This window comes from Martes martes (genome assembly GCF_963455335.1).
Source record: "Martes martes genome assembly, chromosome: 14".
Classification (NCBI taxonomy): Eukaryota; Metazoa; Chordata; class Mammalia; order Carnivora; family Mustelidae; genus Martes; species Martes martes.
The window spans coordinates 24,665,812-24,691,975 of NC_137902.1; the positions used below are offsets into that span (position 1 = coordinate 24,665,812).

Here is a 26,164-nt window from a genome sequence, read left to right on the forward strand (position 1 = left end):
TGGGCAACGGGAAGCCTAAGCACCAACACAGATGCGGGAGATGAACTCAGGGAAGCTGGGCCCTCTTCCTACCCCGGTGTCCACGCAGGAGCGGCTCTGGGGTGGGTGGGGCGGGAGCACAGAATATCCCGGGTGATCCTGGGTTGTGTTCACAGCGTCTTTTTCAGATGACACCCTCAAGAAAGAGAAGCAAGCTGCCTACACTGCTGACACCTGCCTGGTATCAGAAGCTAATGGTGAGAGGAAATCGGAAACTGTCCCTCTGACTTTTATCTGTCTGCCTCTCATTTATTTATCCTCTGAGACCTCGCTGCTCAGAATGCAGCCTCTGGCCCTGCAGGATGGGCGCCACCCAGGAACCTATTGAAAATGCAGAGTGTGGGGCCCTGGCCCAGACCTGCTGAATCAGAGGCTGTATTTCTGCAAACTCCGCAGTGGTCTCGGGCTTTGTGTGCATGTGTATGTGTGTGTGCGCGCACACGCATGTGACTACAGCAGACGCCTTCCCAGGGTGCGTTTGCCGTCTCTGGCGGGATTGTTTTTCTCTGCTTATTCCCTATCCCATAATTTTCAGAACTACTAGAAAATGCTTCACAAAGCACTTGCTATGTTTATTATTATTTTTTCTTTCCAAATACTTGGGTTCTCTCCCAGCTAACTGCATTTCTCTGCATGCTCTGGGCCCTGTAGACTCTCCCCAGATCACTGATTTCAGGGAGGTCAGTAAAGGAAGAGTAGAGTTGGGCCCTAGAACATCTTTTCAAAATGCAAATGCAATCCATTATAGTCTTTAGCAGGCCCTACTCTAAGGAAATGCTCACTTTGAAGACTTACGTTTTAGGGTGGAAATGGAGCTGTGGAGATAAAAGAGGCTTTGCAGAAGCTGATGAAAGCTATAAACAGTTTTCCCAAAAAACTTCACATGTGCTCACAAGCACTCTGTGGTTGGATAGCAGGAGGAGCTCCTGCACCAGCCCTCCACCCCCCTGCCCCAGGTGAAGAAAGTGTTCCAAGTCCCTGAACCAAGAAATCAAGAGTCCTTTCTCACAAGCACCTTGATTGTTTGGATGCGAATATTGCCCCTAACGTGGAACCCCAAAGTTGTCTTGGCTTGGAAGATTTAAGGTCACAAGAAGGTTGAGACCCTGCTTTTCCCACCAACCATTAATTGCTTGTCAAGCCATGTGTTTCTCGATGGAATTGTTGCAAACACGTTATCAGCGAGGACTGAGTGAGTGAATGTCTGCTGCTGGGATGGCATCATTCCCTCAGGTTCTGCCCACAGTCAGCTCACGGGCTGTCCTGTGGGCTCCTGCAGTTCAAAAGCTCAGGTCCAAACCTGTGTTCTTGGTGTTTGCCTTTCAGGAGACGTGAAGACTGTGTCCACCAAGGGCAAGGCCACCTCCGCAGGTGGGTGACAACAGCAGGTCCTGCGGGGACAGGAACTGATGGGGCTGGTGGTAATGAATGGAAGGATGACCGCCCCCTCGCCTACAGCTGGGGCACACAGGAGCCTCACCTCTAAATCATCTGGAAGGCGGCAGGGTAGAGGATGGCAGGGACGCAGGCTGGGGTCTGGAGCAGGGCTGCAGCAGGAGGCCCTGCCTGTGCCCTTGGGCACTTCCGTCCAGGGTCCAGGGTCTCCCGGCAGGCCAGGAGCCAGAACCCCCCACCTGGGCTTCGAGGGCCACCGAGACCACATGCACACCTCCAGCCCTTTACGTTGGCTCACTTGCTTCCACAGTTTTGAGAGAGAAGCAGGTCAAGGGTTATCAGCCTATTTTAGACACTAAAAACCCTTTCCACTAAAAACAAACCAAACCCACAAAACTTCCTGGCCACCCTGAGTTTAATTCCAGGCACAGCAGGGATTACAAAGAAGGAGCAGTGGGAACGGAGATGAGGAGATGGGAACGCTTTGGGTTTGGCCATAATCAAATGCAGGAGGTGGTAGGAAATCAGGGGTCATCATCAGGATTTTTAAACTTTGTGCCCTGTCCTGTGCTAACTACCTTAAGTGCCTTATCTCCTTCATCCAGCAACCATCCTAAGAAGGAGGCAAGCTCTTAACCCCATTTTATAAGAAAGGAAACCACTCTGGCCCGCACAGCCAGGCTGGTCGGGCGCATGCTCTTCACCGGCCGGGCCTGTGTTCCATCCTCGAGCCCGGCTTCTCCTTTAGGGCCTTACAGCCCCGACCAGCATTCGCTCAGCCCCTAGGAAATCTCCAAAACCTACCTAGGGAATTGGGAGGGAAGAGGGCACGAGTCTACTGCATTCACCTTACCCTTCCTTTGTCTTCCACAGAAATGCACAACTACAACCACCGCGGGGGGGGCGGCGGCGGCGGCGGGGGCGGTGGGGGTCCGTGGGGGGCGGCGCCCGCCTGGTGCCCCTGCGGCTCCTGCTGCAGCTGGTGGAAGTGGCTGCTGGGCCTGCTGCTCACCTGGCTGCTGCTCCTGGGGCTGCTCTTTGGCCTCATTGCTCTGGGTACGTGCCCGCAGGGGGCCCCACTGCCCGTGCAGAGGGTGGGAGTTCGCAGGTCCCCGGTGTGGAGGGTAGAGGGACTGGAGAGGATGGGTGTGGACCCCCGTTACTGTGAATGAGCAGATGGAGCTCCAGAGGCACCTGGCCAGGGTTCCCCCAGCTGCCGGGGTCCTGGTGTGGCTCCCAGCGTGGCTCCCAGCCTGGCTCCCAGCCCGGGGCCCTCTGTGCCTGGAACAGCCTGCCAAGCAAGCACAGGGCGGCTCTTAGGAACCAGGCCAGGCCTTCCCGGAGCTGCTTCGCACCTTCTGCACGCCCTGCATGGGCCTCTGTGTGGCCCCCACCCTAACCCCCAGGGAGGAGGAGGAGGATGAGGAGGGCCCGTGCCGCGGCCACAGCACAGGACGAGGCAGACCCCCAGGCCTAGTGTCTTGAGCGCCTGACTGCCGTGTCACGTGCCCCCCCAACCCCGCTCATCACGACAGGTGTCCTGTGTGTAGGGGTTGTGGCGAGACGTCCCTAGAGCCCCAGGTGAGGCCATGTGGAGGCCTCCTGACAGCCCGTCCCCACATTGCAGCTGAGGAAGTGCGGGCTTTGAAGGCGCGGGTAGCCGCGCTGGAGCAGGGCCGGGGCAACGTCCTGCTCTACGACCAGAAGATGGATCGTGCCAATAAGGACCGGCTGCTGGGCACCGCCCCTGGCGTGGGAGCAGATGCGGGGGGCCTGGGGCTTGATCACCACAGTCAGGAGGTGCTCTGGCTGTTCGTGAGGGACAAGCTGAAGGCTGAACAGGAAAGCGGTGAGCATCCTTGTTCCCCTCATTTGCTCCTGCGGCGGGTGGGGTAGAGGCTGGGACCTGGGGGCTGGGCCCCAAGGGGAGGGGGACTGGCCTTGCCATCCTGTCTGACTGCTGGGAACGCCTGGGCCTGGAGGCCCGGTGAGGAGAGCTGCCCCAGGTCACACAGCCAGCACCCCTTCGAGTCTGGGTGCTAGTTCCCACCACAGTCCCCCTCATGTATGTCTGTGTGTCCGTGTGTGTGCATGTGTGTGACACACACGGGATGTGCCACTAACTCCAGGTGTACCTTCCCTTGTAGGAAATCTCCGAGGAAGCCCCGGCCCGAAAGGTACTAGGTAGACTGAGCCTTGACCCTGGTCTCTTTTCCTGCCCTTGGACGGGGGTTTCTGATTGGAAATTTTCCAGACTGAAGGATGAGTAGTGAAAAGATCTTACAGTGTCTGTCGGGAGGGTTGAGAACGGCCCTCGGGTTCTCATCCCATCTCATACTTCTCGTTATCTGTCTGATTTCAGGTGACATGGGAAGTCAAGGCCCTAAAGGTAAATCAAGCGGGGCGCTTTTGACCTGGAATATTAGTAAGGGCCGGTTTAAGGCAGTCAGCCAGGCTCTGCATCCCGCACGCCGTCTTCCTGGCCAACTCTCCTCATGTCGGGACTGCAGACCCTTGGGCTTTCGGGGATTTAGTAACAGAGCAGGGCTCTCTGTCTCTGGGGCATCCCTGTTCCTCATCCCTCCTCAGGGTTCTCGGAACTCCCCCACCAAGGACTCTGAATGTATCAAGGGCCTGCGTCTCCCTCAACTCCAAAGGGCAGCTCAAGGGCCTGGACTGTACATAATCCTTAGGGAAATTTCTAGAAATACAGATTCCTGGGCCCTGCCAGGAATCAGATCCTCTGGAACTGGATCTCTCCCTCCTCCCCACAGGTTGATTCTGATGACCCAGGTCCGGGGCAGCCTGCTCCCAGAGGTCTTTGTGGGGGAGGCTGGAAGTGACTCCCAGCAATCAGAAAGGGGGTTCCTGTGGGGGAATCCAGCAGGGGCAACACCACCCGCCTTCGGGGAGAGGGCAGTGTAGCAAGGAGGTGGGACATACTCCCAGGAAAGGGGGCCCCACAGTCTTAGTTGGGAAACAGTTGTGGGCTAACTTGTGTGACACACATTCATCTGCCATAGGAAATGTATCTATTTCCTCAGAAAAGTGGTTGACAATCAGTGGGACAGGCCCGTGGGTGGAAGAGTTTTCCGAACCCAATGACCACAGCAGCACCCCTTGATCTAGCTGAGTGGGGTGTGCAAGCTTCAGTGTGTAGGAGAGAAAAGTGCCAGCAGAGGCCGGGCCCCACCCCCAGAACCTGGGATCTGGCAGGTGTGGGTGGCGCTGGGAGTCCAGGGTCTTGCTCACCCAGGTGGTTCTGAGGCCAGGGGAGGGAGCATGATCCATTCTGAGAACCACTGTTCAAGGTGACGGGGCGGCCCTCCATCCCCAGCTTTACCTCCTCCCGGAGAGAGCCCAGTGCAGGAATGGGCGTTCCTCCATCCGATGGCTTCCACTTCCCTCCTGGACCCCACGCTCCCCACCCCTCACCTGGGTCACTGTGCGAGCTCCCGTCCGGAGGGCTCCAGCTTGCAGGCCACACACTGCTCCTGAGCATGCTGGATGTGAGGACAGCTGGTCCTGGAGTCCCTGACTCTCCGGTTGCCATGAAATACAAGATGTTACATTTGAATTTCAGAGAAATCATTTGTCGCTATGTCGCAAATATCGCATCAAATATACTTAGGCTACAAACATACTTAGTGTTTATCTGCGTCCTGTATATTTACTAAAGTTGGCAAACCAACTAGTCCTACCAGTGGCTCTTTGAGGTAGCGGGCACGAGTCCTCTGACTTTTCACTTTTCTCTCTGTCCCCACAGGTGACCGAGGGCTCCCTGGGACTCCAGGTGCGTAACCTCTGATGGTGTGGCCAGTGTTGTGGGTGGCTCGGCCCTGGATCCTGGTTCGAGGGGGAAAACAGGGCTGAGGTAGTCTTGTATTTCCACAGGCCTCCCTGGGCTCCTGGGCCACCCAGGTCCGGAAGGACCAAAGGGACAAAAAGGCAGCGTGGGTAAGAACCTCTGTCCATTCTTTCGTTTCCTTACTCATTTGTTGATTCAGTAGCTGTTTATTAAGTATCTGCTGTGTGCCAGGCCACATCTTTGGGTCGGGGAGAAAGTGCACAGACCTGACAAATAAGTGAAGTACAGAGCAGGGCCGGGCATGGATCGTAAAATGGGGAAGACAGAGCCAGACAGGGCCCTGGGAGCGCCGAGGGGGTAAATTTAAATAAGGCTGTAGAGAAGGCCTCACTGAGAAGCAGGTGCCGTTTGAACAGACTTGAGCAGACTTGAAGGGGGTGAGGTAGCTGGGGTGAGGAGTTGGGGGAAACACTCCCCTGGGCCTTGGGGCAAGAGTGTGCCATGGTCAAGGAGTGGGGAGGGGGAGGAGGGGGGCCTGGCTGGAGCCCACCAGAAGACTAAGGGTCCGGGCGGAGGTGGGGTGGGCCTCTTGATTGGGTGGGGCCTGGGAGGGTGTGGTAACACTTGAGCTTTTCCTCCCAGTGAGTTAAGAAGCCATCTGCAGGTTTGGGGCAGAAGTGGCTTGTGATCCACTTGGATTTTCTAAGGGTCACTGTAGCTTCTGGGTTGAGCCTGGGCTGCAGGGGTAAGGGGAGAAGCCGGGAGAGCAGTGTAGAGGCTCCAGGCAGGTGTTCTGCCGGCGAGATGCTGCCGCTGGAGCTCTGAGCCGTGGTACTAGACCCGAACTCTGAGATGGCTGGTCCTTTCTTTAGGAGAGCCAGGCATGGAGGGACCCATGGGCCAGAGAGGGCGAGAAGGTCCCATGGGACCTCGTGGTGAACCAGGGCCTCCTGGGTTTGGAGAGAAAGGTGACAGAGGTAAGAGGCTCTTCCTTCCTTCTTCCTTTCACTTGCTTTTGCTGAGCACCTACCTCAAGCTGGGCTCTGTGCCAGGTCCTGCAAAAACTGTGCTCTCATGGGGGAGGTGGGCCAGGCTGTGCGTTCAGGTTGAAGTTAAGAAACTGCAGGGCGTGGAATCCACAAACAACACGGTCACGGTCATGGGGAGAAGCAGAGTCATGGCTGAGGTGAAGGGCTCTGGGCAGAGCAGGGCCTGGCTGAAGACAGGCTAGGGTGTAAGTCCTTAAGCCTCTCGTGGCTGGAACTGGGCAGGGAAGGAGACCCAAGCCCAGCCCTGGGGGAGGTGGGGAAGATTTTACATTAGATTCCTAATCATGAGTCTGCTTTGGTCAGGGGAAACCAAGCACAGACACCAGAAATGCTTAAAACGCCAAAAGATCATGAGCAAGAAGCTTTAGTTTTAGTTCAACTTTCCCTTAAAAATATTGTTCAACCAGGCAACAATTACCGCACACCCGCTGGGTGCCAGACCTCGTGCAACGTGAATAAAGGCTCTGGGGGCAGAAACTGAAGGGGTTTTGCAGATTCGTGGTCTCGAGGAGGTATACGATGGATCAGAGGCCACCAGCAGCCTGGGAAGTGTCCCCCCATAAATGGCACTGCCTGGCTGGGTGGGCAACCAAACTGAGGGGCCTCTCCTTTCTCCCCAGGGGCTGCTGGTGAACCTGGTGTTCAGGGCCCACCCGGAGTCCCAGGTTCTGTGGGTCCCAAAGGTAAGACAGGTGCCAGGATGGTGCCCAGATTTGCCATGTCCAGGACCAGAATAGATTATAGAGTCCAGGCACTAGGATGCTGGCAGCCAGGACCTGTTGCCCCGGGCCTGCACAAGGACAGTGGGCCCAAAGAGTGTCCCCCTGAAAAACAGTCTCTGGGGGTCAGGACTGGGGTTGTATTTTTGGCTTCATGGAAATTTGGGACCATATTTCCATCTCTCTCCAGTGGCGCCCCGTTATGTGGCCCCTAACTGGGTGGATGGGCCAAGAAATCCACAGTCAGACAAGTTCCACACCTGACTGGTGCCCAGACACACTTGTTCAGAAGCAACATGTGTGGACAACTCAAGGCGAATGGGGCCTTCTCAGTTTGACGCCCATGTGGCCAACTGTCCTCCCTACTGCTGCCCGGGCCCAGATGTTTTACTCTGACTGGTCGCACCAACTGCAGCTGCCTCCCTAAGGAGAACTTTGCACTTGGGTCACCCTCAGACCCACTGACGTGGGGTCACCTGGGAGTGAGCACCACCCCCTGCCCTCCCCGCAGGGAGGGTCGGACCTCCCTGGCCTGTGCCTTGCCCCTGATGGTGGCTGTCTTGTCCTTCTCAGGTTCCAGCGGTTCTCCTGGCCCACGGGGTGTCCCAGGTCAGTGTGCTGTTTATATAAACAGATGCTCTTTCTGGGGAAAGAAAAGGGATGCCTAAGGGAAAAGCCTTTTTTAAAGCAAAAGAGGTAGTTATAAAGTGAGCCCGTACGTGCATCCCCTGAAGCTGAGGTCCGGCTCCCAGTGCTTCCAGTGAGATCCAGTCCGACCCAGCTCCAGCAGCAGGCAGTCCCCTCCTGTTGCTCCCGAGCAGAGTCCTTGCACCACCTCCTCCCTGGGAGCCCGCGCCCCTCTGCCGCCACGGGAATCTGGAGCCGCGGCGCACACCATATTGCAGGCCATTGTCTCTGCCCAGGTCCCACTCTGTGTGTGTCCACCCCACTCCCTACCCAGGGCCTGGTAACACGGGCTGGGAGCTGGCCCTGGACGAGGGAGCAGGGATGTGGGGAGGCATCTGCGGAGAAAGCCCCCAATGTTGCCCCAGGGTGCGTGTGCCCCTGTGTTTGCACGTCCATAACCGTCCGTGCCTGTGCGCATACCCCTCAGCCCCAGAGCCGGGGCCGCTCATCTACCTGTGTGGTTTCCTTCATTTGCAGGCCCGATAGGTCCCCAAGGGCTCCGAGGGGAAGTTGGACTTCCTGGTATCAAAGGTAAGCTTGGGAGAGGGCCTGGAGGGGGAGGGGATGTCGCCCTGTAGATGCCACTCACTCAAGGAGGAGGTCTGGGGGGCCGGGAGGGTCTGGCAGCTGTGACCAGTGGCTGGTGCAGGCTGACAGGGAGGTCAGGATGGCGGGAGAGCCTGTCTGCACACACAGACCCTGCCCTCGCTTGGTCACCGCTCCTCCCCACCCCAGGGCTCTTTACACAGAGTTGCCTATTATCTTTTCAGGTGACAAAGGACCCCTGGGGTCACCAGGACCCAAAGGTACATTGCTGCTGCTCAAACAGCCCTATTACTTGACTCCTAGGAACCCAGAAGGGACCCCTGCCTCAGAGTCTGGGGGTGTGTGTGAGGGCCCATTCCAGCCCAGCCTCTCACCTAGGGACACTGAGGCAGGAAGAGGAGAAATAGATGCCATGTCACAGCACTATGGTCGGGTGGTCCACAGGGGGCCGGGATACAGGTTTGAGGCATGTGCCCTGTAGTCTGGTTCTCCTTGTACCCGTGGCACCCACTTGAGTGCCAGTAGGGCTGGGGGCGGTCTGTGGGTGACCCTGGGGGGAGGGCAGGCTTGCTCCTTGGTTCACCAGTGCCCAGTCCTCACCATCATCCTCCTGACCGAGGCTCATGGGCACAGAACTGCTCGACACCGGGGTTCTCTCCCGCTGAGTGAGGGGGTTTTCTTGGCTCCCGACTAATGCTCCTGCCACCCTGCCCTGCCCCGTGTTTGTTTCAGGTGACCAGGGAGAGAAAGGACCCCGAGGCCTCACAGGTCAGTCTTGCACAGGCATCTGCTGTGATCCATTAAAGACTTCTAGCAAATCCACTGGGCTCTGGAGGCAGAAAGAACCACAGAAGCATGAGACAGTATCTCTGTCTAAAAACCTCCAGAAAACCTGTAATCTAAGAAAACAAAACAAAAAACAACACAAGATAAAATAGTGAAGGGAGTGGAAGCCAGCATCATAATGTATGCGTAGTCCAGATGGTAAACATTTGGAACAGAAAAGGGAGTTTCTGGTTGTCTTGGATGATTTGGGGGGGATCCCGTGGGGACAATGACGCTCTTCCCAAAGTCGCAGAGGCTTGGGAGCCTCTCATCCACTTACCCTCCTGCCACCTTGAATGATGGAAAACGTGTGTCCACACCTGCCTGGGGACCCTGACCATTGCCGCTAAGCAGAGGCTGTGTCCCCAACCCCTGCTGGTCACCTCAAGCTCCCTGGCTGGGCAGGTGGCGGTCTTGGGGGAGGGCAGGGAGAGAGGAGCCTCCTGTAGGTGTCTAGCACGCGTCTCTTGGAGGCCTCCAGGCAGCTTGGCCTGTTTCCTTCGCAGGTGAGCCAGGCTTGAGAGGCCTGCCTGGTGCTGTGGGTGAGCCTGGAGCCAAAGGAGCAGTCGGTGAGTGTCTCAGAGGAACGGATGCCATGGGTCTGCCCTGCCGGTCGTCATGGCCGCAGAGCTGAGCACCTGCTTCTGGAGCTGCCTCTCCTGTTCCCCAGTCTGCCGGCCCCTGCCAGAGGGCCTGTGTGCAGGTTGCTGCGGGGCCCGGGCAGTCGTCTCTGGGTTTCTCACTGCTGGGGGGTGAGTGGCCCATGTACGCTGGTCCCTGCCTCTAAGCCTCTCTGGCCACTGGGGAGGACAGACGAGTATCGAGGTCCTCTGGGACCCGCAGCGTTGCGGGCCCCAGTCCTCCAGAGCGGGCGTCCTGGCCAGATCCAGGGCTTAAGCATTCTCCCGATGCTTAGCAAAGTGCTTGTCATCCAGGACGTGGAAGCTGGCCACCGACCCTCCGAGGGGCATTTTGCACCAAGTCCCAGAAGGGTCTGAGCTCCACCAATGGGGCTGTGGTGTGTTTGCTGCTTCTTCATTTAAAAGTGAGAAAGCTCTGGACACCCACAGGCTGCCGCGTGGGGCAGGTCAGATGCTTTATCTCCCACGAGGGAAGACAAAGCTCGTACAAGGTGACAGGTGCCCGGAGGTACAGAGGGCTAGGAGAGCACAGCAGAAAGAGTCCTTCCAGCCAGAGAGGTGAAGGAGGGGCATTTCATGTGGCCTTAGAAAGTAAGGAAGATTGCGTTGTGGTCAGTGTGGAAAACTCCATGGAGAGGCAACATGAGTGAGGAAAGACAAAGGTGGGGGGAGAGGGGAGAAAGGGCAGGCGCCCCTTCAGACAGAGGTTAGCGTAATGCCCAGAGGAGAGGAGAGCTTGGAGGACCTCGATTCCCAGGACCTTGAGTGAACGAGGCAGACATGCGCTGAGCATCTGGTGTGAGCGGAGTCTCACAGTAGGCCCTGGGGATGCAACAGAGAGTTGCTGACCTGTGAGTTCCCTGCAGGAAAATACACAATTCCTGGTTGAGGGGAAGAGGCCAGGGAGAACATGGCAGCCGAGGGGGGTCCCAAAGATGAGGCTTCTTCCACGGTTGGCAGCTGTGGGAGGGGCCACATGGGCTCCCAGCTGGGAGACAACCTGCTGAGAGGCTGCAGGGCATTTGAGGGAGGGAGGCCCGAAGTCACTCCCTGGGGTAACTGATGAGCTGTGGTTTTGCTTTCCTAGGACCCGCTGGCCCCGATGGACACCAAGGTCCAAGAGGTGGGTCACTGTCCTGCTTTCCTCACACTCCCTGCCAGGCCTGTCCTGCCCATGTCCCAGCAGGCCGTGCCCAATCCCCCGAGTCATCATGCCAGCAGGGCACACATCATGTGGACTCTGAAGGCCCAAGTCTTACTCCCCTTCTCCTTTCCACCTGCCAGCAAGTTCCTCAGTAAAACCCCAAGAAACCAGAGGTTCAGATATGCTGGCTGCTTCAGCTTTCCTAAAAGGAAAACCTTTCTATGTTGCTCATGCTGTCTTCAGGTGAACAAGGTCTGATGGGGATGCCTGGAACCCGAGGACCACAAGGGCCTTCTGGAGACCCAGGAAAGCCAGGTAACAGAGGGAAGAGGGAGCCACAGCCGTGTGTGTGTGTGTGTGTGTGTGTGTGTGTGTGTGTGTGCATGTCCATGTGCATACGCCCCAATGCGCGTGCCTTATCCCATTTTCCTCCAGCATCTCAGCTGTCGCAGCAGCTGGCCTGTGCTGTGTCCAGTGACTGCAGGTTCTGACACTTTTGAGTCACCAACTCTGGTGATCTGGACAACAGAGATGGACAATTGACAGATTAACAGAAAATGAATTCTAGACAAGAGCAAGGAATGTCTTAAAAACTGCAGAGTTTAAGGCCATTTCCATCCATATTTTGCTACTCTGAGCACCACTATCCATCTCCCCTCTGGCCATCCCTGGGCCCTCACCAAATACCCTCCAGTCTGAGAAGAGGGGCCATTAGGGTTTCTGCTCAAGGCCCAGTAGGAGCAAGAGCCACCGGTCACAGGAGGTCAGACCAAAGCAAGCCCAGAGAGCCGCAAGGGCAGGGGGGCGTTCAATCAAGGGGCCTACTCCGGGCCGGGGGGCCGCCTGGCTCCTTCGGTGGGCGCTTAGATAGGGAGCACCGAGGGAGGGAATCTTGGGGGGCCAGCATGAGTGTATCAGCTTGCTTGGTTCTTGGCTCTCAGATGCCGGAGTGTGTGACCCCAAGCAGGCTAAGAACCATCGCCTGATGGAGCAATGGTCCTGTCACTGCAGAGTCCAAACAGCACTTTGTCCAGTGCTGAGAGGACCCTGGAGTCTGTCCTCCCTCGGCTGAGGTTGTGGCTCCTCAGCCCTTCATCCATCTCTCTCTCCCTCTCGTTCTTTTCCATAGGTCTCACCGGACCCCAAGGACCTCAGGGTGAGTCATGGGCCCCTCCCACCTCCAGATGACACCTGCCCAGCCTCCTGCTTCCAGCTTTTGGCAAATGCCTCACCAGTCACCTTGGGGTTTCCTCTCCTCCCTGCGGCCCCCTGACCCCCACAGATTGGTTCAGGTCCTTTCACTGTGAGTCTTAAACACCTGAGGAAGGAAAAATACACACAAAACAATCTAGAAAGCCCTTGTGGAAAAGTGAAGTTAAACCATGGGCCGGTTCGGTCTGTCTGGTACGGGCTGCAGGAGCTCCAAGGAATCCCCAGCACAGGAGTTGCACTGGCCCCATGGAGGCCCCCCTCTCTCACTGGCAGGGTAGGAAAGGGGGCTCCCTGCATGCACAGGCCCAGTGTCCCTCGGACAACTTCAGTGGCAGTCTGTTCCACAGTTGCACTGGCATTTGGATTTGAGAAGTTGTCACCGTGCCCAGCCCCAACTCCTAAAGGAAATTAGGTGAAGATGTGAAGTAAAATCAAGCAGCAGGTCTCCCCCCACTAGCTGAGTGCACGGGCCTCCTTCACATGCTTCCTGGTAGAGCGCAACAGACAAAAGCAAGGCGGAAAGAAGCAGCCCAGCCCTTACTCCCCTCACGGCTGGGAAATGTGGGGACCATGGCTGCTTTGCAGGCTATAGTGGGGCTCATAATCCAGACTGACTGGGATCCCCCAAAGCTGCTTCCGCGGGCCTCTGCCTCCCTCAAGCCCAGCGGCCGTCCCATTTCCCAGAGAGGGAGAAGGGCTCAGAGCAGGAGGCCCTGAGGGGCCCCCAGACTACAGCAGAAGGCAAAGGCAGGTGGCTCTGTTGGGGTCTCCATGGGGCCATGGCGCAGCCCATGGCCATTACCGCCACGGGGTCTGGAATTGCAGGTCTTCCAGCATCCCCACTGACTTGTTTTCCTCTCGTCAGGACTTCCTGGTACCCCTGGCCGACCAGGAGCTAAAGGTAAGTGGTTTTCCAGTTCAGAAATTCGTTCTTTTTACTAGCCATTTTTGCAGGAAGGGAGAGATGGGCAGGAGGGAGCCCCTCTCTGGCCAGAATCTGGATCAACAGTGGCATCTAGTGGTTTTAGCAGAAGGCAGTGCAACTGGGGAGCTATGAACTCCTTCGTTCAGATCCACTGAGTCCTGAATCCTAGAGCCCAGCACCCACACCTCCTATCTCCTGCCTCCATCCTGCACCCTTCCTGATACCAGGCATCTCCAGGCCGTTGTTGGAGCAGGAGCTGGAAGGGTGCTGCCTCTCAGAGCCTTTGCATCTCCTGGCTTGCCTCTAAAATATCCCTGTTCATATTCTGTCTCCCTGGCTTAGGGCTGGTCCCCCACAGTGTGACCCTTCCCTGGGCAGGGACTTCCTTCGTCCTTTTCATTCACGCAGGCCTCCATGTATCTGTGCACCCCACAACCTTTTCTAGCAGAGGAGAAGCACCTTGATGCCCCTCAGATGGCAAGGTCTAAGTTCCAAGAGGGGGAAGTCCTCTGAAGGGGTCTGATCAGAGCCAGCGTGGTAACCCCACATGCAGGGGACACTCTTGTCCTGCTCCACTCCTCTGCCATTGTCCAGTTCTGCAACCCCTAGATACCAAACCCGAGCCAGTCCAGGGATAAAGTCTTTCTTTATCAGTCTTTCTCCTGTCCCCAATCCTGACATTCCGTGGAGCTATTCTGACATGAGCAGTCACTATCATCTTGGGAAGACCCTAGGAATGAAATTACTACTTTCCAGAAACTATTGCCAATGAATAGTTGGGCCAGGAAGTTCATTTGGGACAAATTAATGTAATTCCAAAATGATAACAGCTGGGTTCCTGCATCCCAGGCGGACTAACCTCTGGAGCTATAGATCTATTCATGGATTGAGGATCTCTGAGGATACCAGACACCCTCTCCTTCTCTAGGGCCTCTGACTTCCTGTCCAAGAGGGATTTCAGATTCTCCTCTTGACCTTGACCCCAGGAAATGGCAGATAGGAAGCACAGAACCACGCTCTGCTTCCTCTAAGGGTCTTCCCCCTCTCCATCATGGTGCAGGTGATGGGCTTGCCCACAGATCATGGGAAATGACAGAAGAGGCCCCTGAGGAGCTCCCAGGGGAAGGGTTTTTTGTCCTCAACTCTGTTCACTCAGTTCCCTGGAGTCTGTCCATTTCCAGTCCCGAGAGGTGCCTCATGGAGGCAGTGTCCGGTGGTCCATAAGTTTGGGAAAGTGGGAACCCGAACCCCCTTGTTGGAAGTCCTCCACCCACATTTGCATTTTCAACCCTCTCAGCTACAGGTAGGAAAGAGCTCTCTCAACCCCCGTGTAGCTCAAGCTCCTCCAGACTTACCAGCCACAGTCTACTCTGCACAGCCTGTGACTAATGTCCCCGGAATTAGCATCCTGAGGGGCACTGCACGGACCAGGCTGTCCCTCCCAGGCTCTCGGCCTCTGTCCTTTGGTCTCTTGGGACTCTTCCGTCTGAGGCAGCTCCCAGTAAGAGCCTGCGAGGCCCGGCCTGGGAGTGGGGATGACTCCTCATCAGCCTCCCTCCGGCCTGGCAGAAAGGGAGACTCTCCTACCTCCGAGGAAGCCCCTACGTGGAGACCCAGCTGCTCCCAAGAGCTGATGTGGGCCCGGAAGCCTGATGTGGCCTCAGGGTTTCTGGCCCTGAGATTTGGGCTTAATGCATCCTGCGAGCTCCCCTGCGAGTCATTAAAATGCCTTTAGCCTAAGGGTGGGAGGCGCAGAAGTGGCTCTCACACTTGATCAGAAGACTTGGAAGTGATCTATGGAGCCACTAACTGATCCTGGGAATAACTGTTCACCTTTTCCTTCCCTCCCAGGTGAACCTGGAGCTCCAGGCAGGATCGTGACCTCAGGTGGGCAGGCCCGGGAGGGTGGTCCTTCTTCTCGTGTCCTGGGCATCTCCCCTGGCTCTGCCTTGGCACCCTCAGGCAGCGCCAGTCAGGGCTTCTGGCAGCTGGGGGGAGGGCTCTTGGGTCGAGGTCATGGGGGCAGGAGGCCCCAGCCTGATCTGCCCACAGGCTGGCTGGGGCCAAGTGCCTCTGAGCAAGAAGATTGAGGGTCCCTGTTCATGTGCTTTCGGTTTTCAGAGGGGTCATCGACGATCACTGTCCCGGGCCCGCCGGGGCCTCCTGGAGCCATGGGACCACCAGGACCTCCAGGTGCCCCAGGTCAGTCGTTTTCTTGCTTTACTCTGAGGTTGCATTGAAGGACAGCAGTGTTGGCTCAAATCCTAAACCCCAAGAAGAGTAAGAAGCCCCCTCTGGCCCAGCCTAGTGAGTGCCCATCACACCCTAGCAGGTACCCCATGCACCCACAGGCCTTGCTTCACCAGGCCCCCACACACCCGTGGCGGTTCGGGCAGGGCCAGGACTCCCTCGGCTGAGAAGCAGCAGAGGCACAGCTTGGCCCTCGTCCTTCCGCCTCTGGAGCTTGTGTGTGACTTCGATTTATTGCCTTTTGGAAAACAATTGGATAAAATGCATTAAGGGCAACAAAAATGCTAGGCATCCGGAGAAACCCTCTCCACATTGTCCAACCACAGTGCCATCGCTGCGCAACCACAAAGCCTTCGAGCCGTTATTGAGAAGCGCATGTCCTTTGAGGCTGCACCTGTGTTTTTACAAGATGAGAAAAGATGCTGTAAGAAAATGAAATGCTTACAAATTAAGGGATTATAGATGATACTTTTTACCTGTGATTGTGTTATCTATTTTTTAAGGGTTTTTTTTGTTTGTTTGTTTTTGTTTTTTTTTTAATTAAATAATCTCTACACCCAATGTGGGGCTGGAACTCATGACCCTGAGATCAAGAGTCACATGCTTTCCCGACTGAGCCAGCCAGGCGCCCCTAGCTATTTTTTTTTTTTAGATTTTATTTATTTATCTGACAGACATCACAAGTAGGCAGAGAGAGGGGGGTAAGCAAGCTCCCTGCTGAGCAGAGAGCCTGATGGGGGGTTCAGTCCCAGGATCCTGAGATCATAACCTGAGCTGAAGGCAGAGGCTTAACCCACTGAGCCATCCAGGCGCCCCCCCAGCTATTTTTTAATTTAAAAAATGTTACATGTAAGTGATGTAGATGATTTAATAGAACCAATGCACGTATGGATCAGCCTTCTGATACGCTCCCTCCCGTGAGAGGAGGATACTGAGGGTGCTGCAAAGTCCCTAACCACGGTGGGGTGGGGGAGGGTGGGCAGAGAGGGTAGCCCTGCCGGTCGCAGAACCCTGGGTTCAGGAAAGGAACTTTCACAGGATGGACCACAGAGCTGGTCTCAAATTGCTTATTTTCTCAAGGAAGCAAGCTGACCTTTTTGGGCCACTGTACTGTGCCTTGGGAGGAAGCTACATGTCTCCCCAGGGACCTGCCCTTTCTTCAGTTCTTTCTAGAACTGTAACCCTAGAGGTGTGGTAAAGCCTTTTCTTTCCGACTTCATCTCTAGGTCCTGTGGGCCCAGCTGGTCTCCCTGGACAGCAAGGTATGTCGGTCCCACAAGAACAAAGGACTGTGGGCTGAGTGGGGAAGGCTTCCTTCCCAGGCTGGACTTGGGACCCCATCGCTAAGTGAGGTGACAGACCTACATTTGGGGAAGGGAGGTGAGGGGGTGACCTGGTGCTTCCCTAAGGGCCTCGCTGGGCCTTAACTGCAAGGGGAAACACCGCTCTTCTTCCTGTGTTTCTGAGAAGGCAGGGGTCTTCCAGACAGGGGACCAAGGCTCTGTGGCCCCCAGTTAGGGTCAAGCTTGGCTATTTCATGGGTGTCACGCCTCTTGTGACCAGACCCGATCACTGTGCCACTGTTGAGTGATTTATCCAAACACCAAAAAACGGGTTTAGGAAAAGGTGGTCCAGTTGCTCCGCGGCTGTTGAGGCTGCAAACAGGAATGTTCCCAGCGGGCTCTCCAGCCCCGGCCCTCGCCCCTGCATGGCTCCAGGCCCTCTGGACAGAAAGCAGGGTGGGGTCACTGCAGAGGGTGCTCACGTGACCCTGTGTCCTTCACACAGGCCCACGCGGGGAGAGAGGACTTGCTGGTGAATCTTTTGTGGGCAGCAGCAGCTCCATCGCTGAGGTCCTCTCCACCCGTGAGTGCCCCCGTGTTCTCAAGTGATGAGGTGACGCTGGGGCGGCAGCGGGATGGGTGGTGGTGCACTGGGGGCCCATAGCAGCTGGACCAGTGCGTCATCCTGGGCCCCGATGGGACCGGGAATGACAAGTGGCTCTGAAAGGCGATGCTGGCCTCAAAGCAACAGTGGGGCTTTTGTCGGCTCTAGGGGGTGAGTCACTGGGATGCGGCAGCTGTCAGAGGTTCTTGGGATTCTAGGGGAACTGGGGTCACATAGGGCTTCTGAAGTGAGCTGGCTGCTAGGCTGGCAGGAGTCCTGCATCCCCACTCAGCAGGGACCGGGCTCCATGGGTTCTTGGCCATAGGCCTGGCCTGGGACGGTGAGTTCTGGGTTCTCTCAGAGTCGTTTAAAGAGTCCCTGCAAACATGTACTGGGCCTCCCACTTAAACAGCTGAATAGCAAAGACCATAGCCAAGCCTGGCCCAACAGTCACTGTGTGCTAGACTTATGTCGCAGGACGTCCCTGGGTCTGCACGGGGCTCCTGTGACATAGGTCTTAAGCCTCTGGTTTAGAGAAGAGCAAACAGAGGCCAAAAGAGATTGAGAACCCACCCAAAGCCACCAGCTGGAAGGAGCGGAGCAGGAGCTTGAACTTGGACTGATCCCAAAGCCTCGTACTTAGCTCTCAGGGTGTCTGCCTGTGGCCTTGGCCTCCCTTGCTTGTGAGCGAGGAGCACTGCTAGCAGAGGGCCCTGCACCATGACTCAGAGCCGGCCTCTGGGGTGTGAGGGTGTGAGTGGGGCGCGGGGCCCTGGCACTAACGATCCTAATGAGGGGTGAGGCCGGCAGAGAACAGCCTCGTGAAAGTTTCCGCTCATTTCTGTTTTTGTTCTCTCCACAGAAGGTCTTGATTTACGAGGTCCCCCAGGCCCACCTGGACCACCTGGGCCTCCAGGTGAGCATCTCAGGGGTCACTGGAAGGTGGGGAATTGTGGGGGACATGGCACTTAGGAAGCTGAGATCCTGCTCATAGCATAGGTCAGCTCCCCGAGTTCAGCATGGCCTCTTGCTTGTTCTCTTCTGCAGGACCTTCCATTCCAGGCCCGCCAGGACCCCGAGGCCCAGCAGGTGAGAGCTAAGCTCCTTGGTGAGAGACATAAGACCATGGTGCCCAGAGCCCAGGCCTGGCTCTCAGGAAAGAGCTTCCCTGCCACTTTTCCCGGGCAGAGGGATCTTGGTCCATGACTGGACTTTATAAAGTCTTGGTGGTTCTTTTATCTAGGAGAAGGCCTGCCAGGCCCACCAGGCCCACCGGGATCTCTCTTGACCAATTCAGGTAATGTTACAGAGTCAAGCCCCCGCCCCCACCGCCACCCCCATCCCCACCCCATTTTCCACCTCAGCCCTGGCTCCAGGATGTGCTGTGGTCACAGGCATATTGTCTTCCTGACCTGCTCACCATGCTTCCTCCTTCGGACCTTCTACCACAGGGTGTTTGCATAAACTCCATAGAGCAGGAGTTCTGCAGTTAGAACAGGAATCCATACCAGCTCAGCCACCCTGAGTGCGCCTACTAACCTATTCGAGGGGAGGGAGCCAGTTCTGCGCTTGGGGAGCTTCTGGGCTGACTGGTTTGTGACTGGGCACCTGGTTTCCATTCTTGGGAAGACTTGGTCTGATAAGCAGACAGGACACACACGTGAAAGGAGATAAATGTTGACAGTACGACACAGAAACATATGGAAATAACTCCTGAGCAAACGTTAGCCCAGAATTTGTCCCTCGTGGAAAACCCACTCCGCCATCTTTCTATCCAACCATCCCTATTAGTTTTTTCTCTCATTTACATTTCTACCCAACCTTCTGGTTCTCCATCTGTTTATTTATCCGTGCCTCTGACAAGCGCGGAGGGAGCAGCTGCAGTGTGCCAGGCTCCGTGCCGGGTGCTGTGGTCGCACAAGTACCACGGTGCCCGCACTCCAAACTCCTTCTCCTCCGCAGAGACCTTCTTCTCAGGGCCCCCCGGCCCCCCGGGACCCCCTGGCCCCAAGGGAGACCAAGGTGAGTCCTGTCTCAGGGCACAGAAGGCTGTGTGCCCCTGCTTGCTCAAGGGGACCAGGAGAGGCGGGACGACCTGGGACACGTGTGTGTCCTCCTGCATCCCCTCAGGGGCTCGGCTGGCAGGAGTGTGGGGTGAGGGTCACAGTGGGTAGAAGCTCCACATGGAACCCCCGCCTCGGCAGGGGCTGGCCTGCTGGGAGCAGAGGCGCGAGGAGCCCCACGCCCCATGTCTGCTCCAGCACAGAGCCCCAGCCCTACCCCTGTAGGCCCCTTGAAGCCACGGCACCCAGTAGGTATGTATCTCACCCCTGTCTGTCTCCTTCCCTCAGGCCCCCCAGGCCCCCGAGGACACCAAGGTATAGTAGAGCTGGCATCAGACAAAATGTGGGGTGGGGGAGGGCTGGGGGTGGCAAAAGCTGATCCTCTGAGAGCCTTGAGCTTCCTGTGAATGCGTTTTGTCCAAATGCGGGTGGACATGTGGGCGTCTGAATGGTTGGGAAGGCGTGTGCACGGTGTGTGTGCCCGTGGCAGCTGTAGGTTGGGGAGCCTTGGGAGGGAACGTGGGGTGAGGGCTGGGCCTTGGGAGGAGGGAGGAGCGTAGCTGACTGGCCCCTCTCCGGTGTGTCCCTCAGGCGAGCAAGGCCTCCCCGGGTTCTCCACCTCCGGTAAGTGCTAAGCCCCCGCCCCCACTGCTGGCTCTGACTGGAGCCCCTCAGCCCTGGCTGACGGCTCTGTGTGTTGTTGGCTTCCAGGTTCCAGTTCCCTCGGACTCAACCTGCAGGGACCACCCGGCCCCCGGGGACCCAAGGGGGACAAAGGTCAGTGAGGAGAACAGCCAAGAAGACAGGCCTCAGCGCAAGAATGCCACCCAAAGTCCGAACAGAAGGCAGGGAGCACTCATGCTAAAGGCTTGGGAGGAAGGCGAGGCTGGAGGGAGAGGGGGATGAGGACGTGAGGACAACCTCTGCCTGAACGGAGCCTGTGGTGGCACTGCAGAAACAGAGAGACAGGGGACAGCTGTGGAGTCACATGGGGATAAACGAGGTTGGGCTTAACCAGGGCAGGGTTCCTGGAGGAGGGGATGCCAACAGCGCCTCTCGTTTTGGATTCCAGGTGATCCTGGGGTCCCAGGGGCTCCTGGCATTCCTGGTGGTCTCTCTCAAGGTAAGAACCAAAGGTGACCAGAGTTCTTTTCCCCTAATTAAAGCAAGGACACGGATTCACTCATCAGTCCCCTCCAGACCCACCCACGATTCAGTGTTGATCAGGTCTCTTCTCCACGTGCTAGGCCTCGGTGCTGCCTTTATGATGGTTCTAAGTTGGTGGGGGTGGGAGGGGAGGACCTTGCCCAGCAAGGTGGATAATGACGGGCAATGATGAACAGAACAGACATTGGAGCCAGGGGTACTCGGAGGCGAGGGAGCCTCTGGGGTAGTGAGCAGGTTGCTGAAGGGAGGGTCTGGCCTGGGCAAGCTCAACTCTGAGCCCCTTTCAGACATGGCTGCTCCAGGCACTCCCTTCCTCTCTTTTTGGAGGGACCCTCCTCTTCGCCACCATCCTCTTTCTCCTGCTAAGAGACATCCTCTGTCCTTGGGCTGTGGAAGTAGTGTCTGGGCCCTTCTCTGACCCTCTGGTGGGCTTTTCTTAGTAGACTCAGAAGGCTTTCCTTCCTGTAGGGGGATCGTCGTCAAGCACAATGTTCATGCCAGGCCCCCCAGGCCCCCCAGGCCCCCCAGGGCCTCCAGGCTCCATCAGCAGCTCTGGCCGGGAGATCCAGCAGTACATCTCTGAGTACATGCAGAGTGAGTACCGGGGTCTGAGTGTGTGTGTGCACGCGTGTGTGCGCGTGTGTCTGCTCTGGCTGGGGCATCTCCAGTGCTTTCTGGAGCCCGGCTATTTCAGGAAGCCTCCAGTCTCCTCCTCCTTATGTAAGTAAACATGGCAGGTCCCACTGCCTGTACCAGTGCGGGGCGGTGGGGGAGGGGAGTGGGTGGGAGCTGGAGGTGGCGAGCAGAGCCAGAGGGGTGTGCTTGCGTGTGCATGAGTGCGCGCGTGCATGCGTGTGGCAGAGGACAGCAGTGTGCAGGCCAAGCCTAGGTCAGAAATCCACCCTGCAGCCAGGACCGCATATCCATGCGCTCCCCTAACACCCGCCTTCTCACCGCTCGCCATACAGGTTGGTCCGGTCCTCACCCACACACTCACATGCTTGTCCACATGTGCAAACAGCCACACACACACTTTCACACAAATGTACGCCCCCAACCTCATCCCTGTACTCCCCATGTATGTGAGGCTGTGAAGCCCAAGAATGTGGGCACAGAGCTTTGTCAGAGCCTCATTGTCCTCAGTCTTCAAGTAGCACCTGACCCAGCGCAGGGCTTGGCCTCAGTTTCTCTATCTGTAGCCAGGAGTCTAGGCTTCCTGCTGGCCCCGTCTTGGGCCATGTATGTGGTGGGGAGGGCATCCCACCAAGTGCTTCAGGTCATCTCTGTGGGGAAGACATGCCCTCTTGGGGACAGGCTTGACTTTGCTTTCTTTGTTGGCAGGCGACAGCATTCGGGCCTATCTCTCTGGAGTTCAGGGTCCCCCTGGACCACCCGGTCCCCCAGGGCCTGTCACCACCATTGCGGGGGAGACTTTTGACTACTCAGAGCTGGCAAGCCGTGTCGGGAGCTACTTGCAGAGTAAGCCTCGCCCCACCCCTGTAATGACCCCTCCTGCCCTTGGTCACTTTGATTCAGAGCACCTGCACTTACTTTGCCCTTCTGGATGTGGAGTTCAGTTCTGAATTCATGGCTCTCGGGCCACTGGGATTGAGCTTCAAGAAGGGGTTGCTCAGGTTAAGAAGAGGCCACACTGCAGAGCCACGCTGAATGAGCCTTTTTGTGATGAACAGACGTGTCCTAAGGGTGTGAAAAGGGAACAACATTGGCGGGATCTGGCAGGAGTTGGGCTAAAGCATACTCTGGAAGACAAACTTCATTTCTCACCCAACAAAACAAACACAAAACCAAAACCATCTTTGGTCTTTTTCCACGCATCCCCAACAGCCCCTCCTGCCCCCATTGATTCATTTCCGCAAATGGACCCGCTGGCTGGCTGGTCTTGGTGGGGCTGCAGCGAGGAGAGGGGGTGCTTCAGTCCTGCTGAGCGGGTAACACAGTCTCCTTCCCCACAGCCTCGGGGTACAGCATCAGCTCCTCCGCCTCCATCTCTTCTGAGGACATCCTGGCTGTGCTAAAACGTGAGTGCCCGCAGCGTGGGCTTGTGGGTGGGGGCTCTGGAGGTACAGCTGATCCAGGTCTGAGCTGAGCCCGGTGAGGGCTGCAAAGGGAGGAGGTGCCCCTCCTCAGTCCTGGCCCCTTGAGTCCATACTCACGGGAACGGGGGCAGCAGATGTCCCCATCCCCAGTGCTAGGTAACCAGCAGGTGCCTTATTAGGTACCTGGAAGCTCCGCTCTGTGGACTGAGATCCCAGAACTCCCCGGCCAGCCTGTGGGGGCGGATCTAGCTATGGCTGCGTGGTGGTGCGGGAGCCCTGTGGCCTGGGGAGGGCCCACGCCAGTGCAGCCTGTCCTTGCAGGGGATGACGTGAGGCAGTATCTGCGTCAGTATCTGGTTGGAGATTGGTCCCTCCAGTCTTTGGACTACGCCGAGCTGAGCAGTCGCATTCTCAGCTACATGTCCAGTGAGTGTCTGCCCTCCTGGCCTGCCCACTGCAGGCAGATGGTCAGCAGGGCCCTGGGGGGGCGAGGGGGGGGCACTGAACTTGTCTGCACTGGCCCCTGATGTTCCCCTGCCAGGTGGCTCCAAGCCTAGAGGGACTGGGCCTTGTTCAGAGCCATTCCCACCTGTGGCCCCAGAGCAGGTCGCCTGCCGAGCCTGGCCAGGGAAGCCAGGAGTGAGTGGCTGGGCCACTGTCCTGTACGGAGTTCACACACACCTCGCATACACCCATGCAGTGTGAATCTGTCACAACTTGGGGTCTTGTTCCTCAGGCTCTGGAATCAGCATTGGGCTTCCTGGCCCCCCGGGACCCCCTGGCTTGCCAGGAACGTCCTATGAAGAGCTCCTTTCCTTGCTTCAAGGTAAGGCTGGTCAGGAGCCATCTGTCCACGTGGCTTGGGGATGGAAGGCAGAGGCCCTTGGCCCAGACCCCCCACGGACTCTGTCCTCTTCTTTGGTGTCTCAGGGTCTGAATACAGAGGCATCGTTGGGCCCCCTGGTCCCCCTGGGCCCCCAGGGATCCCAGGCAACGTGTGGTCCAGCATCAGCGTGGAGGACCTCTCTTCTTACCTGCACAGTAAGGCTCAGGGAGGAGGGCAGCCATAGAGAGTTAAACTGTTGGACCGGTCACCCAGTCCTCTTAAAGCACATACAGGGCTAGGTCCTGGAGAGCAACACCCTTGCTTCTGAGGTGCGTTCAGCTATGACAAGGGGACTGGTTGGGAGAGACCATACTCCCAGGTGCAGCCCTTAGAGAAGTCATGAAGAGTGTGTGTCATGAACAGAAGTGTGATCGTGTGGCAGGGGAACGGGGGAGGGGGGATGGGATTTGGGTTGAGTGAGGCTCCAAACTGGGAGTGGAAAGGCAGGTCTGAGCAGTGGCTCCAGGGTAATGCCAGGAGCTGGGCCCCCGGTATTCCCTCCTCCCCTTCTTTCCAAGAGGCGCTGCACTCCTGAGTACAGGCTGGGAACTCAGCCTCCCCACTGGGCCATCCCTGACCTTTCTCTTTCTCTGGCCTCCATTCAGCTGCTGGTGTGTCCTCCATCCCTGGCCCTCCAGGCCCTCCTGGGCCTCCGGGTCCTCGAGGGCCTCCAGGGGTCTCGGGAGCTCTGGCAACCTACGCGGCCGAAAACAGCGACAGCTTCCGGAGTGAACTGATCAGCTACCTCACGAGTAGGTACCCCCTTCCCAGACCTTGCTCCTCCCTGGGAGAGGGCAGCTGGTGCTTGAACGAACACGGGGGGCCAAATGCCAAATGCGGGGAGAGCCCACGTGCTTCCTCGCCAGCACTCCTACTCCAGTGCCAGTGCCTTAAGGTTCACATCCTGCTTCGGGGCCGTGAGACCTTGGGAGAGGCCTCTTCACTCCCTCCTCTCCATCCCCAGACCTAAGCCCCACTAACACGGCCTCCTTCCTGCAGGCCCGGATGTGCGGAGCTTCATCGTGGGCCCACCGGGCCCTCCAGGACCCCAGGGGCCACCTGGGGACAGCCGCCTCGTGTCCATGGACGGCTCCTACAGCAGGGACAGCAGGTCCTCCTCTCACAGCGCGTCAGTCAGTCGGGGCTCCTCCTACAGCTCCTCCATGGGCATAGGAGGATCCAGTGGAGGCTCCCTTGGTGAAGGGGGGGCCTTTGGCCTGGACATGGGCCTGGACCGAGGCTATGGGGGAGCAGCAGAAGGTGGCATGTACGGTGGTGAAGGTGGACTGTTCGGAGCTGGCTTTGCTGGAGGTCTGGACTACAACGAGCTGGCTCTTCGGGTATCTGAGAGCTTGCAACGTAAGTTCTGACCCGTAGGCCTCGGTGCTGTGGGGAGGGTGGAGGCGGGGAGTCTGTGAGCAGCTCAAATTATAGGCTCCAGAAGCTCACCCTCTTGTTTTTGGAATGCCTAGGCTGTGGGGACAGCACTTCTCGAATCAGATGGGCAGGGACTGAAGGCAGGAGGCCCAGACCCAAGTCACAGGCAGCCTGGTTCAGGAGCCCCAGTCAGGACAGGGCCTGTGCTATGGAGAACAGGGCATGTTGGGATCTTTGGACTTGCTTCCCCAGCTAACTAGTGGTGGCTCTGAAAAGTCTTTATGACAAGGATGGTTTCTGGTGGGGCTGAGGGAAGGTTGTTTGGTTAAGAAGTCCTCTCTCCCTGTACCTTCTCCGCACAGCTTTACTATCAGCAAGCCTCTGATAAAAGGCTGTGGCAGCAGAGTACCGGGCCAGTCCACAGTGTGGGGGGCGGGGGAGGCCAACAAAAGAGGCTAACAGGGCTTATCCCTTGCTGCCACCTCGTCTAGTGGGACGCTGGCAATCTGAGGGTTCTTTTCTGTGAGGAGGGGGCTGAGGGACTCTGCTGCCTGTGCCCACACTCTGGTGCTTCACAGGTCAGGGTCTGCTGCAAGGGATGGCCTACACTGTCCAGGGCCCACCGGGCCAGCCAGGGCCCCAGGGCCCCCCCGGCATCAGCAAGGTCTTCTCTGCCTACAGCAATGTGACCGAGGACCTCATGGACTTTTTCCGAAGTAAGGGCAGCTCCTGGTGCTTTCCCGACGCTCACTTTGCTGCACAGTCTCCCATGGGAGAAACCAGTCTCCCGAAAAACCTCGGGCTGTGAACACCCGATAGGCTGAAAAATCTGATAAACTCTGATTTACTTTGTTTTCTTTGGGTCCTAACTCTATCACTCCCTTCCTGTGCCTCCCTGAACAAATCCCTTTACCTCTCAAGCTCTAGAGTGACCGCTTGTCTGAGGCCAGTCTTCTCCCCCTGCAGCTTATGGAGCCATTCCAGGCCCCCCTGGCCAGAAAGGAGAGGTGGGCACCCAAGGACCCAAAGGTAAGTGGTGGCAGGGAAACAGTCACCAGGATCCTGTGTAACCACCCCCTCTTGCTGGGAAGCCACCCCCTTGCCAGTGCTGTTTAGGAACCTATGTGTGTGGCCTCTCCAGGCCCCAAGCCCCCACTTGACTAAGCACAGCCCTCTCTGTACTCCCAGGTGAGAAGGGCCCCGCAGGACCACCAGGTCGGCCTGGGCCACCCGGGCCTCGAGGGCACAAGGGAGAAAAAGGAGACAAAGGTAAGCCTTGTCTGCCAGTTTCTGCAGTGCTGGGAGGCTGATGCTCAGAGTAGTAGGCAATCTGTTCCAGGGCAAGCCTGAAAAATTAAGGCAAATGCCAATTACTACAGGCAGATGCTGCCATCAGCATCATTTGCATAACAATGACATGAACAGCTAGGGAGAAAGGAAAGAGACTGCCAATTCAAGCAGAAAAGAGCAGGAAAAGAGAACAGCTT

General features: G+C 57.3%; 1 protein-coding gene across 1 annotated transcript in view; it reads left to right on the forward strand.

Annotated features, from left to right (window-relative positions):
* The window catches only part of COL17A1 (collagen type XVII alpha 1 chain), a 52,313-nt gene that overhangs the window by 24,507 nt on the left and 1,642 nt on the right, over positions 1–26,164 (forward strand). The window contains exons 15-55 of the mRNA XM_080822720.1: positions 156–236; positions 1,366–1,410; positions 2,308–2,490; positions 3,062–3,283; positions 3,582–3,611; positions 3,797–3,823; positions 5,201–5,227; positions 5,329–5,391; positions 6,115–6,219; positions 6,912–6,974; positions 7,584–7,619; positions 8,175–8,228; positions 8,468–8,503; positions 8,976–9,011; positions 9,575–9,637; positions 10,797–10,832; positions 11,097–11,168; positions 11,983–12,009; positions 12,931–12,966; positions 14,842–14,877; positions 15,112–15,192; positions 16,467–16,502; positions 17,990–18,043; positions 18,175–18,216; positions 18,371–18,424; positions 19,090–19,149; positions 19,479–19,505; positions 19,782–19,814; positions 19,902–19,967; positions 20,263–20,313; positions 20,826–20,951; positions 21,699–21,836; positions 22,331–22,396; positions 22,736–22,840; positions 23,151–23,240; positions 23,345–23,455; positions 23,906–24,052; positions 24,300–24,659; positions 25,256–25,393; positions 25,644–25,706; positions 25,866–25,946. Of these exons, the coding sequence (XP_080678846.1) occupies positions 156–236; positions 1,366–1,410; positions 2,308–2,490; positions 3,062–3,283; positions 3,582–3,611; positions 3,797–3,823; positions 5,201–5,227; positions 5,329–5,391; positions 6,115–6,219; positions 6,912–6,974; positions 7,584–7,619; positions 8,175–8,228; positions 8,468–8,503; positions 8,976–9,011; positions 9,575–9,637; positions 10,797–10,832; positions 11,097–11,168; positions 11,983–12,009; positions 12,931–12,966; positions 14,842–14,877; positions 15,112–15,192; positions 16,467–16,502; positions 17,990–18,043; positions 18,175–18,216; positions 18,371–18,424; positions 19,090–19,149; positions 19,479–19,505; positions 19,782–19,814; positions 19,902–19,967; positions 20,263–20,313; positions 20,826–20,951; positions 21,699–21,836; positions 22,331–22,396; positions 22,736–22,840; positions 23,151–23,240; positions 23,345–23,455; positions 23,906–24,052; positions 24,300–24,659; positions 25,256–25,393; positions 25,644–25,706; positions 25,866–25,946 (3,207 nt within the window). The remainder of the gene's footprint in view (positions 1–155; positions 237–1,365; positions 1,411–2,307; positions 2,491–3,061; positions 3,284–3,581; positions 3,612–3,796; positions 3,824–5,200; positions 5,228–5,328; positions 5,392–6,114; positions 6,220–6,911; positions 6,975–7,583; positions 7,620–8,174; positions 8,229–8,467; positions 8,504–8,975; positions 9,012–9,574; positions 9,638–10,796; positions 10,833–11,096; positions 11,169–11,982; positions 12,010–12,930; positions 12,967–14,841; positions 14,878–15,111; positions 15,193–16,466; positions 16,503–17,989; positions 18,044–18,174; positions 18,217–18,370; positions 18,425–19,089; positions 19,150–19,478; positions 19,506–19,781; positions 19,815–19,901; positions 19,968–20,262; positions 20,314–20,825; positions 20,952–21,698; positions 21,837–22,330; positions 22,397–22,735; positions 22,841–23,150; positions 23,241–23,344; positions 23,456–23,905; positions 24,053–24,299; positions 24,660–25,255; positions 25,394–25,643; positions 25,707–25,865; positions 25,947–26,164) is intronic.